The sequence below is a fragment of the Orbilia oligospora genome, assembly GCF_000225545.1.
Source record: "Orbilia oligospora ATCC 24927 unplaced genomic scaffold scaffold00097, whole genome shotgun sequence".
In the NCBI taxonomy this organism is placed as follows: domain Eukaryota; kingdom Fungi; phylum Ascomycota; class Orbiliomycetes; order Orbiliales; family Orbiliaceae; genus Orbilia; species Orbilia oligospora.
The window spans coordinates 717200-732940 of NW_011645654.1; the positions used below are offsets into that span (position 1 = coordinate 717200).

Sequence of the window (15741 nt, forward strand, 5' to 3'; positions counted from 1 at the left end):
GAATCAGACATTTTCTAATGCAGCAGCTTCTAGTATGGGTTCGGAACTCACACCATCTGCCAAGTACGACTTCAAATTCAAAGACTACGCCCCTTGGGTCTTCCGACACCTGAGATCCCGTTTCAACATCGATCCCGGTGACTATCTCATGTCCCTTACCCACAGGTACATCCTCTCCGAACTGGGTTCCCCAGGAAAGAGCGGCAGTTTTTTCTACTTCTCCCGTGATTACAAGTATATTATTAAAACAATCCACCATGCCGAGCACCGATATCTGCGACACATCTTGCGCGACTACTACAACCATGTCACAAAATACCCAGATACCCTCATATCCCAGTTCTTTGGTTTACACAGAGTCAAGATACCATTCGGCCGGAAAATCCACTTCGTCATCATGAATAATATCTTCCCCCCGCATAAGGACATTCACATGACCTTCGATCTAAAGGGTTCCCACATCGGCCGGGAGTACAAGGAGGTTGGTCCAGAAGAAAATCCAAAGGCCGTTCTCAAGGATTTGAATTGGGAAGCCCGTAATATGCACTTATGCCTGGGCCCGAGGAAACACGAACTTTTTGTGCAACAAGCCAAGCTTGATGTGGCGCTTCTACAACGCCTGAAAATCATGGACTACTCGTTGCTCGTTGGAATCCATGACGTGCACCGAGGCAACAATGACAACCTAAGAGAGAAAAACCTCCAGGTCTTCCAACCCGGAAGTTCTTCCAACGAGGACATGGGTCCCCACCCTCTTACCAGGACCCCATCCAGACTCGAGAGCGCTCGCAAAAGAGCCGAAATGAGGAAACTTATCAACAGCGAGGTCCCCGTGAGTCTAGAACACAGCGACACCCCTCTTCCAGAGGAAATGCTCGCCAGGGCCAAGTACTACACCCCCCTTCAATCCCTCATATCAGACCTGAGACTATGATGACTAACATAAAAAAACAGTGAGGAAGGGCCTCGAAGCATTTTCAACCAGGATGAACATGGATTCCGCGCCACAAATGAGAACGATGAACCAGGGGAAGTTATTTACTATCTCGGAATCATCGATTGTCTTACCAAGGTATTTTTTCTCCCTGTTAACTAACCCTGATTATCGGGACCAAGTCTCGTTCCTATTGGGACCGCCTGCTGACCCTTTTTTTCCCTTTCAGTACGACTTTATAAAACGGGCTGAACACTTCTGGAAAGGCCTCTCACAAGACAAGACCGAAATATCTGCTGTACCACCACAGGCCTACGGCGATAGGTTCTTCCGATATATTTCAAAAATCATCCAGCCTGCTAGCGCTAATGATCGCGGAATTCCTCGGGCTGCTGCAGCAGGCAGCCAGAATAACAATAACAATAACACGGAGAATCCACCGTCTACGGAAACCGGATTACCAGACCGCGTCCGATCAAACGTTAGGTCTCCGTCAACCGAAAGGCCAAGCACAACAATCTTACCTGTTGTCGAAGAAGTTGGAGAAGGCAGCAGTGGTGCTAGAAGTCGAAGCAGAAGCGACAGTCCAGAAGCCGCCCACCACCACCAATTGCATCATCAAACCGAAGTTCCAGATGTCCAGGTCCGGAACTAGAAAGGATTCTAGAACCACAATTTTTCTTTTCTTTTCTTCTTCTTCTTCTAAAGTGATATGATGACGTACGAAGTAACTCAGCCATCCCTTCCTTGGGAATACATCTTTTCCTTTGTTGCTTCTTGTATTTCCTCCTTGTTTTTTACGCCAAACATACAGTTAGTTCCGGCCTACCAGTCTCCTGGATCTCTATTTCCTTTTTCCTTTGCGTCTACTTCGAGTGCTACCTGGGGGGGATTGTTTTATCTTCTGTTCTTTTGCGCAATACGGTTGTCTTGTCCAGCTGCCTCGTTTTTTCGTCCACACGTTCCCATCTCCCGTGCTTCCTTTTTTGCTTATCGTCGGGGTTCTTCCTACTCTCCAAACGCTGGAACCGGTTTAAGGTAGTGGATTAGCTTTTTTTTTTTTTGCACCGGTTTTTTCTGTTTGGTCTGGAATCTGTTGGATTTTTGTGCTTTTAGTCGAGCGAAAAAAATAACCCGTCGAAGTCGAACTCTCAAGCAAAGCTGGCTTGTGTCTTCCATATTTTTTTTACCCATTCTTTTATAACACCCTTTTCTTTTGTATTCTATTGCTTTCTGGTTTCTTGCGAAGCGAAGCCTGTTTAGGTGGACCTTGCTTTGTATTGTATTATTTTTTTTTATCCTCCCTGATGAAAGTGTTAACGAACTGTTAGCTCTTTCACTCTACTCCTCTTTTACAGGCTTCTTTTTCATTTTCTTTTCGTTTTTCTTCTTCATTTTTTTTGGTACTGGCCTTTCTTCTTCTTCTTTTTTTTTTCGACTTGGACATATAATAGATGCTGTAATATGTACATAATATATTCCCCCTCAAACCCTGAAATCTTTTTTTTGATTGAATTTGCGAATACCTCTCTGTTTTTTCAGTTCTTTGTATAATCGTTGATATATTTTTTTTCGGATTTGAATTGTGTTCTTTTGGATATACATATACTACTTATTTGCTATATGGCATGACTTAAGCTTTTCGTCTCTTTTTTTTTTTTTTATACTCTTCGGCGACTTGCGAGTTCATATGCATGATTGAATTTTTTTTTTTTTTTGATTTGATTTTGATTTGATTTGATATCATTGTTCTTTTTTTGGGGGAGTGCATGCATGCATGATTGAAAATAATATATATTAGATCCATCCTTATCATCGTCATCATCATTATCAGTATGCTTTGTGGTTCTGAAGTGTTAGATATGTACCTTTGAATATAATTCTAGTAATTAATCGTTTTTTGTTCCTTAAGATCTCTTACTTTTAGATCTGGTGGTCGTGTCGTATGATTTATATACATATACAGTTTTATATTTCATAGTGATAGGCGGTGGGTATATGGTATGTGTTATATATGTTATATCATATTATAAGTCAGATTATATCTATACATATTATGTGCCGGTATGTATTAATATATTATGGTCGTATCGGTATGATTATGAGGAAGGAGGGTGTTCGAATAGTGGTGCCACTTTAGATCTGCCCCTGTTTTGTTCCGGTTTTATTTTTGTTTTTTATCCTTTATTATCTTAGACTTTTGGACAACCCGGGGGAGGGGGGTTAATCGTCATGATAACTAGGAACTATTAATATTGGATAAGATGTCGCGGGGTTTCCTTTTGGGGTGTTATATATGTTATGTCGTGTAAGGGGGGGGGGGATGTCCTTTGTTGCAGTTCGAGATATAATTTATGTTATATTTCCTCAGCTTCTTCCCCCACTTCCTACTTTCGTAGAAATTTTGTATCAGAAGGTCTTATAATTAAGTGACTTTTTCTGGCGAGCTAGACTCGAGTCTACGGAGACAATAGCCTCACGTTTATGTTCTACTGAATAATAATATTAATAATAACAAAGAACGAAGGAGAGGGTTAAAGGATTGAAAGGGAGATACTAGGACAGCTAACGCTTAATGGGTTTATAGGAACATCGAAAGAAAGGAGAAATCGGAGTGGGCGTGGAGGAAGAGAAGAGCTCTGAGCATAGTATCTTGGAGGAGTGTACATGTAATGTCATGTGCGTACGGTTGAGATAATAGAATACGATATGAAATCCCCAACCGGTTACGTTGATTCTACAGCTCTGGTAGGTATTTAACTACTTCTGCTAGGTTTCTGGACAGGAAGGGCGCACTGAACACCGGATTAAAGAGATAAGATTCACTTTTATTATAGAGACCAGCCTTTAGTACGACAAAATAGAGTTGGTGTCATGAAGCAAAGGAAAGATTTTTGGAAAGGAAAAATAACAAACAGCAAATAAGACGTTCTCGTTAAGAAAGGTTCTGATATAAAATATAATAAAAAAAGTCGAAGTGAAACAAGATAATTTTTTTTGTTTTGGAAAGGAAACTCCCGGTGTCCCGGGGGAGTATACGTACTCGTGTATCTCGAATAAAAGAAAAAGAGATGGAATAATAATAATAATAAATGAAGATGAACGGAAATATAGTTGAGCACCATCTGACGCCATCAAACAAAAAGACGATAGAGTAAACTTAAAACGCTGCATGTTCGATCGAAAGAGAAGTAAAAAAAAGTACTTCAAACGTTAAAAGGTTTCGAACATTCATCCGAAGTATCTCATAAAAACCTCCCAGTTCCTCTCCCCTTTCCCATCAGCCACTGCAAACAATACGTTCCTAAACCATCCTTCAAATTCACTACCTCTTCCCAACAACAACTCCTTCCAAATCTGACATACTTCCTCAACGGGGTTCTTATAACTCCCACATCCAAAGGGACTTAAACAGATATCCGAGATCCCTTGATAAGCTGCCATTCTCAATACTGCTCTCATCTTCTCTCTCTGTAGCTCTCTTTCCTGAGGAAAGCTATAAGAAGCCCCACTTTCATCCAACTTTGGCCTACGAACCGGTGAAACCGAAATTACCGCTACAGACCTCCAATCCGAATCAGCCCATAATGCATAATTCTGTTCAGGACCACCTCTTATAACCGTAACTCTGGGACTAAACAACCCCCCTCTTTCAGGTAACGGGTAATGATGCGGTGCAGAACCACCGTCATCACTTGTCATTAACGCTGTAACAAGATTACTCCGTCTTGCTAATGCTTCTTCCGGTGCGAATACAGCACCTTGCCATAATCCGCCCGGTGTCTTTTCATTAGCGGTATTTAGAACGGCAACGTGTTCGGGACAGCCAAGACGGTCGGAGCTTTGCATGCTTAATGCTACATCCACGGGGTCTGAGGAGGCTACTACTGCTATTCGCGGCCAGGCTTGGGCGGCGCTGTAAGGACCTGGGTAGGGGAGGGAGTCGGTGGATTGGTAGTAAATGCTGTAGGATTGGCCGAGGGTTGCGGATATGGAGGGCCAGAGATCTCGGGTTTCTGCTGAGGCCGAAGAGGCACGTTGGCGTAGAGTCGGCATGGTTTTTTTCTTCTTTTCTTTTCTAGCTAATGTGTTGTGGATGGGGTGGGTTGTTGTTGCGGCGATGTTGGATTTCCGAAAGAGGCAATTCCTATAACGACCAGGGTTGGAATTGGGAAATGATGCCGAGAGCGGGAATCGGCGTGATGTCACTGTTCTTGGAGCTGGAACAAGATGTGTTGTTTCAGGACGCGAACACCCTCGGCTCGAAAACTGGATTTTAGTGCCCTGACACCAGATCGGTAGGCCAGGACCTAGATTGCTAGATTCCCAGGTGGTCGTCTAGATCGAGCGGTTGGGCTAGTCAGGACCCTCGTGATTTGCAGACAATTTAAGGGTGGATTTTCGAAATTAGGCTACCCAAGCCAGCCTTATGGTTTGTTTAATAAATTTAAATAGAAAAAAAATAAAAAAAAAGAAGAATGGCCTATGACGGAAGCTTCTGGATAGTTGGAAGCTATAGCGCTATCTTTTGTTCCTTTTGAGCGGCTGAAAAGGGTCGGTCGAGACTCTTCTTGTGGGTATTAATATTATAGTTATTATTTAGTGGGTATTAATCTATCGTGGTATCAAATAAAAAGAAACGGGAAAAAAGGATCCGGGTATACGATAAAGAAGAAGTAAAAAGGGTATCGGAAAGAAGGTAGGTTGCTGATAGAATCGAAAGGGCCTTTTCCTCCAATTGATCAATGCTTGTAGATATAAAAAAAAAACCGTTGGAATCCTAGTATACGTAGCGTTCACATCAGTGTGGAGTAGCAATGGTCATAGGTAGTAGGTAGTAATAAATGTCAATGTCGACAATCAGAGAAGATATTTGATGATAAAAGATGATAAAGATGATGATGATAATGTAAAAGATCGATTTTCTTTCTTTGCAGGAAAAAAAACGCCACCGTTTTCTTAGAGACCTTTTTGTTCGATGGCGAAAGATCAAGGAATTTTGATCCGGGACAGTCTTCACGGTTGCTTATATACACTTATGATCTCACCTTTAATAAAAAAGGAAACCCACCATTATCACTGTTCTTAATCCGAATAATCCACCTTTTGGGGCGTAAAACTCTCGGCCCTTATTCCTTTTCGTTACGATACGGGAGAACCGCCAAAACGGAGCCAGGGAAAGAAAATATGAGTTTGAATCACTTTAATCACTGCACTTCTTTTTCTTATTTTTTATTTTTATTTTTTATTTTTTTTGTTTAGAGATCCCGTCCCCGATTCGTGCATTTATGGTTCAGATCGTCCCCGGATATAAGAGGGGGGAAAGGGCAGGCTGAATCGAAGAGATCCGAGTGGGTACTGTACACTGCACTGGACCTCTACGGAGCACTGTATGGGTTCCTTTTTCTTTTTTTCTTATTTCATGGTTTTCTTTTCTTTTTTCCTTGTATATGAGGGTGGGGATTCTTTTTGCATGATGATATCGATGGTATACCAGGAAGGGTTTTTTTTCTATAGATCGGTGTGTGGACATGTACAGGGGAATCTGGGACGACCCCACAGGGCAGTTTAGTTAGTGGACATGCCGGATTCGAAGAGGAAAAGGTTGGAGCGAAAATCGCACACAGGAACAACGTTAACAATTGAAATTCAATTCCTTTTTCCGAGTGGAGCTTTACATAGTACACATCCATTGCATACATACATAACATAGCTGGCGACTTCATTCTTTTTTCTCGCTTTGTTGTATTCTTTATTTTCTTTTTCTTTTTTTTTTCTGGGCTTGCTAATGCGAAATTTCGAAAAGGCTAACTACCGGAGTAATTCGGTGTTTAATCGTGATATGCTTGAATGGGCGATGAGATCGAAATTCAGGCTTTATCGCTCTCTTGTCTTCAAACATACCTAGGTACTTCTGGCGTTTTTTCGGGCTGGGAAGATGGTGGGCTTGCGATTTCCGAGCTTAAAAGCTAAAAACTACTTTATGATTCACACACACACACCCACAAACCGAACATCCCTATGATAATTTGGGGATTAATTCGATCCACCATGTCGGGAATCGTACCTAGTACATCGTTAGTTCGGGGTTTCCTTTAGCTTGATTAACAGATACGTATACAATTCGTCGAACCACATTCAGCTGTAGTAGCATGTATTGGCAGTCTACTTTTTGTGTGTGGGTTTCTCTTATTCCTTTTCGGAGAAGGGAACGAAAAAAAGGAATAGAAAGTGGGTCTCGATAGTTACCCATGGGCACAGGTGGGTTTTTTTTGGAACGTTCTGGCCACACGATAGACTATTCCCCCAAGAGGACGGCGTTCCGGCGCCAGGAGGTAAATGTTTGTAGTGTATTGTGTACGTAGTATGTAGCTAGGCACAGGGCAAGAAAACGACGAATGGTAGCAAGTAGGTTGGGTCTCTTACGTTTTGTAAACTGCAATATAGACCGAGGAGATGGGCTTGTGCATGCATCTGGTTGCGGCGTCTGGGTAAATGGATTGTACAGACATATGCCTAACGGCTTTTTTTTTTTTTTTTTTAGGTCTCAAGGTTATACATAGACATAGCTCAAGCTCGGAGCTTAGAGCTTTTCTCGGTGTTCTCTTTTGAGATAAGCCATTTTCATCATCGTGCTGGGTTTTTATGCAAGTGCTGGTGACAGACAGCTTAGCTAGTTGACAGCCTTGTTTTCTTTGAAGCTTTAGTAGCTAATGTAAGCGTATGTATGTGAGGTTGACTGGACATCACGTCTCCTGGCTTTGGAGATAATTTGCGAATGAAACTTTTGAAGCCTTCTTTCTGACCTTTTTTTTTTTTTTGGTGACAAAAGGTTTATTCATCGAAAAAGTCACTTGATTATGCTGGTTATGCAGATGTGATGAAATTTTGTTTCTCCGTCGTGGCCATTTTGGGAGGCACCGGTCTGGGCGTTTTACTGGTTATGTTTCAATCCTCTTTTTTCGCAGTCCACCGGCAAAACTTGGGGGCTTTTTTCCGATTATCTCTTGGTTTTTTGTTTTTTATCTTTTTCATTTTTCATTTTTTTTCCTAAATGAAAGAATTCCCCTTCCCAAGAATGGCGGGTTATGACCGTCTATGGACATTCTGGCTTATCATGAGGCTTAATTCACCCCAATTTTTCGAAACTTCTGAGTTTTGGATTCCCGTTTTGATCGAAGGGCTATCTTTTTTTGGGTGATCCGGTGGTGGGTTTAACGAGTGGCTAGGCTCGAAAAGGCAGTTATGAATTTCCCACGCAAGCCTGTCTTTGATCGTTCATGCCAACTTTTACCAATGGGGTACGCGTTTATGTCTAAGACTGGTGTTAATTTCCAAAGGTCGACGGAGGGTGAAAGCGGTCAGTTCCTGGGCATGGAGGGGAGGGTGGGGTTTCGTGATCACGGTACATACCAACATACATATCAAATCACGGGCTATAATAGACACCTTTTCTTTTTCTTTCTTCTTTGTATTTCTTTTGAAGGGCAGATTGACCTTGCGAACGACTTTTCTACGTTTTACGTTTGATTTACGCTCTAATCCTCGTCCCACTGTTTTTTTCTTCCCCTTCTCTCTTCTCTTTCTCGCTTTTCGTTTTCTGTTTCGCACAGACGGAACGGATAGAGATTACTTCTCCCTCTCTCACGTCAGCGTGAACGCTGTCGACGACGGAATAACCTAGCCGCCCTCCCTAGTAAACGAGCGAGGGGGAGGGGGGTTTGAGAGGTTCAAGGAATGAGCGGATGTTACGGAAGTTCTGCATCCTTCTTATTTTTTCCCTTTCTTATATGTATGAGGGGGGTTTGTTGTCTGCAATGTCGATTATATTCCTATATAAGAACGCGGAATAGACGAGGGAAGCTCGAGGACACTACTGTTGTAAGTTGCTGTACTTACATACATACATCCACCTCGGGATATGATGCAAGGACGCATGCCGCAGTGCCTTCCTTTTTTTTGGTTTGTTGACCAATGAGAAGGGCCGGCGGGAGCGGAGGGTGAGAAGAGGTCACAGGTCCGATAGAGGCTCGCTCTGCTATGGCGTTTGCCAGCTTGCTGAAGTCAGGAAAACACGGATCTGTCTTATTGGGTGGGTTTAACAGCTTGATGGATCCCGCTTCGGTTTAAGCTAGGCTGGATGTTTAAAACCTGTGAGAGTTTGAACCGGACGGGAAATACTTTTTTGGTTTTGAAGGATGTGTGTGTGGAGCTGTGTGGGAGAGGTGTGGGTGGGTCTTCTTCACATGGAGCGGTGGTTGCAACCCAACAGACGAGATCTGGCGTTAGATTTGGGATCTCGACCGCAGTACCCGAAAGCCTGGGTCCAGATAGGCGAGGCGAGAGAAGGGGCTTGTACTCCCCCAACCTATCGCGCGCACCCGTCGTGTGTGTGTGTGTGTGTGTTAGGGCAATCCCTATAATGTATGCTAGTTGGTTGGGTACAAGAAAAAATAAATAATTTTTTATATGACGAGTGGTGTTAGTCAGTCAGGTTTTTGTTCTGGTTACGTGCATGTCGTCACACACCAGGGAAGGAGTTGGAAATGCTTCGAATGAGGTTCTATTCACCGGGATGTTCCTTTACTACCATGTCCCCTTGATCATAGTTAACCCGGATCGCGGGCTGGACTTTTTTGGTTGAAGGGCCCAGGCCCACAGGTAAAGAAAGGGTGGCCTAGAGCGCGCCACGAAACGCAACACTCTTTTGGAGTAATGGTGAAGTGAAGCCTCGTAAACTACCTTGTCCGTATGTCAGCCCTTATTTTTCTTTTTGAGAAAGGATTCCCGATCCTAATCACGAGAAAGAAAGAGAAAAGTGAAAAAAAAATAAAATAAAATAAAATAAAGGTATTTCGATTGATAATGACAGGCGCGACGGATTTCGGGGCTTGACTTTTGTCTCTTCTTCCCTTGGCCTTGTCAACTGGTTTTTTGGGGGGCCTCGTGGTTCAGGGTTCGCGTCTTGGCATATTGTTTACCTTAAGCGTTTTTAGGCTCATAGTGGATAAGCTTGAGAGGTTTCGTAGATGCATGTTTCTGACAGATAGACGCTGGGCTCTTATCTGCACTGTGCCGTTCCGCCCCCCGTCGTTTTTGTTCTTTAAATTTTATTACTTTTTTTTTTGTCGGGGAACCTCCTGGGCTAATTAATTGCTGGGGAAGGTGTCGTAGACATTGGCCGATTATCCTCCGTTAGAGACAAACATGACAAGATTGAGTTAGATCTATCTCTTAACAGGAAATATATGGCGATGTGCGTTTATGGTGTGGGTGTGGGTGTGTCGTCGCGGAACGGGTCTATCATATGGTACTTTGTATCATATAACGATTCGTTATGCCGCGCTGACCACGGGTCGGTATGTACGTATGCCCCATCTTTGTCAGCCTCTTCTCCAAACAATTTTGTAATTTTTCTAATTGTCGTGATTCAATCGGGAAGTGGGAGAAAAAAGACGCGGATTGTTTCATATGGAGGGTTTGTTGGTCCCTGGCGAAAAGGCTCCACTAAGCCTGGCCGGTGCCTGAATAACCTCAAAACTTCCAGTTTTGAAAGGCATTTTTTTTTCTCTCTTGACGGCACTACTCCCCACGTATCCACTTTTCGCACCGCTTAGGTGAATTCGATCTTTTGGATAAGCTTCTTTTCCGGCTTGCTATCCCTCTCTTTCGTCAATGGAAATTTGGAAGCATCTGATTCGATGCGGAGGATACATCCGTCCAGCTCACCGGGGTGGTTTGGGGGGCACCTGCTTTTTTATTAGTATGGATTGATGGTGGCTTTTCCAGTGACTTCATATGCATACCAAGCTATAGTAGCTCCGAGCTATAGACCCTGCAAATCGGGATTTTAGGAACAGCAAATCCCCAAAAAGCCAGACCCAGACCCATCGAGACTAAGCATCAAGATAGTTAGAGCAGACATGTCATCTGTACTTACATATGTAAGTATGCACATCAATGTCCATTCCACAGGAGAGCAGAAAAGAAATATGATAGAAACTAGTATTCCCGAGATGCTTATTGCTTGCTGCATCTTATCACATAGGACACCACGTAGGGCGTGTGATAAGTCGCTAGAAGAGGAATAACCTTCCGATGTACATGTAACGTATACGTACTTATGTATGTGTATAAGTACTCGGTCCAGGTAATTTCACCCCCTGCAACTGAAGTGCCGTCGATTCAGGGCATCCATGATTGGTTCAATTGAAGAATGTCTCAGATCCGAGATCTTAGATCTATATCGAGGTACTTTACTTAACAGGGGGGGTTTTCTGATATCATGCTGGATTATGTACCTATGTTCTTTCGAGTAGGTCGTGTCGATGGTTAGTTCGGCTAGCGATCATGCAATGTGCGCAAAAGGGTGCCGTATGCTGCGAACAGATCATGGTTGCTTACCGTGTAGTGTGATGGGATGAGATTTTGGGGAGAGTGTTTCGTGCCTTAACCTTTGTTGCATTTGCTTTTTTGGTATGATAATTCTTTTTTTTTTTTTTTTTTTGGCCTGAGCTTAGCTTGCTTGCTCTTCTTTTGACATCCCAACAACGCACCCGTTTTTCTCCCACATTTTGACTAAACTCTTTCAATTTTCCTTGCTTTAAGAGTTTCGAATGTATTTTACTCTTTGGCCTTCTTCTATCAATTTGGGAATTATTGGACGGATTGTAAACGGGAGCGGGAAAACCTTGCGAGGAGAGGGTCTCTTTTCAAGCCACTGATGTAAGTTTGCATCTCAGGTCTCCGAGAGGAGCTGTTTCTCATAAATCTGTCCTTGGTATATATGGCGGGAAGGTCCACGATGAACGGTAGTCTAGTTTCAGGGTGTGAGTGTGTCATCCCGACAAATGAGGGTTAGGCATAGATGTGTGAGCTGTCCCCGCCGGGTCGATACCCATTCGAGTCGGGATGGATTAGACTTGCGTCTAGCTCCACCAAGCTCCGCATCCGAGATCTGATATTTTGGTCAGATGCATACTGTCTTAGCTTTCGGAATCGGAGCTACGGCTACCCCGATCGCGACATGAATAGTCCTGTTTTTTCGGGCAACTTTTTTTAATTGTGATTTGGTTTGATCCTATTGGTTTGGGGAGATCGATCGGTCTATTGGGAGCAATCGTTTCTAATTCTGATCTGATGTGTCTCTTTGCGAAAGTATGTATACTTCGAAGTGTAGTCGATATGGTCGAGCCTCTGATCATGCGGGACTTCTGGCGCTTACGTTCTTGGAGTTGATATTATAATTGCCCTTATTCTTTTTTTTTTAAAATTTTTCCTTCCCTTCCTTCCCTCCCGTCCTCTTCTCACATGCCAGGGCGTAAGTCAGGAATGCGGAATGCAATGTCGCTCCTGGCAAACTCACCTTGCATTTCGGTCTCTCGCTGCCGCACTTTTACTTGAAGTCTGTTGATCCATTGCGTGTATAGACTTCCCGCGCGAAGATGCACTGTGAGATTAGGTAGCATGCATATTCAGCTTTGGCATCATCGAATTCTGTAGCATCGAGACCGAATTCTGGCCTTTTTGGCAATACCGGTATCGTGCAGGGTGAAAACCGGATTGGGATCACAGAGCTCTCCTTGGGGACATATACGTCCCGAATAGGACACATTATTAAAATTGCAAAAATCCTTCTTTCCGATTTCAGCTCCTTACCCCTCCATCTTCGCCTCTTTCGTTGTATGTATGCGGAGTACCTTGAGCCGCAGTTTATGCATATGCACATATTTCTTTTACTCCGCATATTGCGCTGCAGATCGGGACGATTGGATTTTTCCCCGGTTGGTACCCCGGGTTTGGATACTTGGATGCTTCTTCTTCTTCTTCTTCTTCTTCTTCTTCTTTTTATGCATCCTGTGGTATTTTTGTTCCTAACACCTGTGTGATGATTATAGCATAGATGTCTGCCAGACCTCGTTTAGTCTCTTTCGTACGGCTGGGAACCCGTAACAGTAGGATCCAGACTCTTTGCCGCCGATGTCTTGATAAGAATGCTCGGCTGTTGTCTACAAGCCAAATATTCCGGCAGGAGAATAGTGATAATCATTCTTCTGGAGAAAGTACTGCTACACAGACAGCTAATGCTCTTCCGACAACCGTGAGAGAACTTCTCCTCACTCAAAATGATATCAAAGATCAAGCGGCAATCAAGGGATGGATCCAGACTATTCGAAAGCAGAAGGGAGTATGCTTCGCGACTGTGACGGACGGGTCAACGGCACAGACTGTGCAGGTTGTTATGACCCCAGAGCAGGGGAGTGCGTAAGTATCTTCCTTTCTATATCAATTCTTTCTTAAGAAAATTAATGAACATACGGTTGATGGTATTCTTTCTTATTCGACAGTTTAACAATTGGCGCTGCTGCAAAGATTACGGGTTCATGGCAGGAATCACCAGTAAAGAAGGCCCAGCAGAAAGAACTTCTTGCTACAGACGTGAAGTTGCTCGCTGAGTCTGACCCCGGGGTAAGCCTAAAAAAACAGTAAATTTTATGAATACTACTCCATACTTACATGTTCACCCAGACCTACCCCCTCCAGAAGAAATCCCACACATTTGAATACCTTCGCACAATACCCCATCTCCGTCTACGCTCTTCAACCTCCCGCTCAATCCTTCAACTCCGCTCAACAGCCCTCTCCCAAATCTCAACCTACTTCGCCACAAACTCCTTTACCCAAGTCCAACCACCCATCCTAACATCCTCGGACTGTGAAGGTGCCGGCGAAGTCTTCGCCGTCACAGCGAGTGATCGAAAGCCATTCTTTACCGACCCGGTATACCTCACCGTATCATCACAACTACACCTCGAAGCCATGGCACTGGCCATGTCGAAGGTATGGTGTATGTCCCCCACGTTCAGAGCTGAGAAGAGTGATACCGCTAGGCATTTAAATGAGTTTTATATGTTAGAAGCGGAGATAGCGTTTGTTGAAAATGGAATTGAAGATGTTATGAAGGTGGTTGAAGGGGTTATTAAATCCGTCGTGCAGGGTCTAGTGAATAACGAAGTCCTCAAGAAGGATCTGTTAATCAGAAGGAATGATGATGTTGGACTTCTTGAACCTGAGCAACTGGAGAAAAGGTGGGATGGGATTATAAATATACCGTGGAGACGGGTTACATATACTAAAGCCATTGAGGCGTTAAAACAGGCGGTAAAGAGGGGAGAAGACTATAAAGCCAAAATGAGTTCTTCGCTAAATCCTAATTCTAAGGGCATACCTGAGGTTCAGGTTCCATGGGATGAAGGCGCGGAATTCAAATTCCCGGTCGAATGGGGCATGAATTTACAAAGTGAGCATGAAAAATATTTGGCTTATGCGGTCGGGGGTGGAGCTCCTGTGTTTATCACGGATTATCCAAAACAGTTAAAGCCATTTTATATGCTACCTAATAGCAATGAGAACAAAGATGAGGAAGGAAGGGAGACGGTTGCATGCTTTGATCTGTTGTTGCCACAGGTTGGTGAGATCGTGGGAGGATCTATGAGGGAGAATAGGTACGATATGTTAGAAGCCGAAATGAAGAGAAGGGGTATGAGCGAGGAGAGTATTAAACAACTAGGATGGTATTTGGAGTTGAGGAAATGGGGGTGTGCACCATTGGGAGGATTTGGAATTGGGTTTGATAGGTTGTTGGCGTATTTGGCCGGAGTGGAGAATATTAGGGAAACGGTGGCATTCCCGAGATGGTTTGATAGGTGTCTGTGTTAAGAAGGAGGAAGTATGTATAATATTGATACATACTAGTATTGTAAATAAGACTCTATGAGCTCGGGGGGTGTGTAGCTCTTGTATAAAATTGCGGTAACTTGATATAATGGAAGTAAGATTTGTGGGAGAGACTCCGTTTAAGGATTTGTACATATTTACACACTGTTTTTTATCTACTTACACCTATCTTAGTTTAACACACACTCGCCTCGAGCATTGGATTGGATTGAGGACTAAGAAGCCTTGATGTTGAGTGTAATGGCCATATGGTGCTCCGAGCACATGGCTAACTTATGAGATTCCCAAGCTAAGCTAAGTCAAAAACGCTAACTCGACTAACACAGCAAGGATTAATTATCTGATGGTTATATTTTCAATATGACAATAGATATACAAAGATACCCGACAATTTTATCTTAGCTGATGCTTCCAAGCCCCAGAAGCTATGGATTGATATTCTGGGATCTCGAGTTTGTAATTTGACGGTTGAAATTCATCGGCGAAAAAGCACCTTGTTGTATTTTGATGGGCTAAATGTGTTGCGGATCCTGATAGCTGAACAATAATCGTGATTATGAGGCCGACTTGTCTCGCGGGATCGTGAACATGAGACTGGGCCTTAAGACACCCGATTTCCATCGCCTGGGAATGAAGCAGAACCATGATCTAACTGGCTTCGGCCTTTCCCCCTTTCCTGTGACGCTTTTCGAAATTGTCTTAAAATTGTTGACTCACAGAAGTATTTGTGGGAGGCCTGACTTGATTGTAATTGGCGTGCATCAAAGCGAACAGCCTTGTTAGAATTAGAGGTTGGAATGTTCCACAGCTTCCTAAAATCACATTAAATTCGTGACTCAATCAACCCACCCACCTTTGAACACGAAGAAACGTGATCTCGTTCACCACGGCTTTATGGACTATAAGAACCAGGCCCGAATCTCTTCTTTATTCACCTGCTCTAACAATCTCCTTCTATAGCTATTCAATCAAATTCAAGGCCTCATTAAATACATCGAGGACCAACAACCGACTACGCCACGTCAAACAAAGCACGGCTCTTTACAGCAATCTATATCTCCCCCACAGAA

General features: G+C 43.4%; 3 protein-coding genes across 3 annotated transcripts; 2 read left to right on the plus strand and 1 right to left on the minus strand.

The window, feature by feature from the left end:
* Window positions 1-34: 34 nt before the first annotated feature.
* Window positions 35-1589, plus strand: AOL_s00097g208 (uncharacterized protein; the record flags this gene model as incomplete). Its single annotated transcript, XM_011126041.1, has 3 exons — window positions 35-888; window positions 955-1072; window positions 1164-1589. The coding sequence occupies 3 exons, from the start codon at window positions 35-37 to the stop codon at window positions 1587-1589; spliced, it is 1398 nt and encodes a 465-aa protein (XP_011124343.1).
* Window positions 1590-4165: 2576 nt separating this feature from the next.
* On the minus strand, window positions 4166-4990 carry AOL_s00097g209 (uncharacterized protein; the record flags this gene model as incomplete). Its single annotated transcript, XM_011126042.1, has 1 exon — window positions 4166-4990. The coding sequence occupies one exon, from the start codon at window positions 4988-4990 to the stop codon at window positions 4166-4168; it is 825 nt and encodes a 274-aa protein (XP_011124344.1).
* Window positions 4991-12836: 7846 nt separating this feature from the next.
* Window positions 12837-14653, plus strand: AOL_s00097g210 (uncharacterized protein; the record flags this gene model as incomplete). The annotated part of the gene is made up of 3 exons (XM_011126043.1): window positions 12837-13198; window positions 13282-13402; window positions 13463-14653. 3 exons carry the CDS (start codon window positions 12837-12839, stop codon window positions 14651-14653), a joined length of 1674 nt encoding a protein of 557 aa, XP_011124345.1.
* Window positions 14654-15741: the final 1088 nt, after the last annotated feature.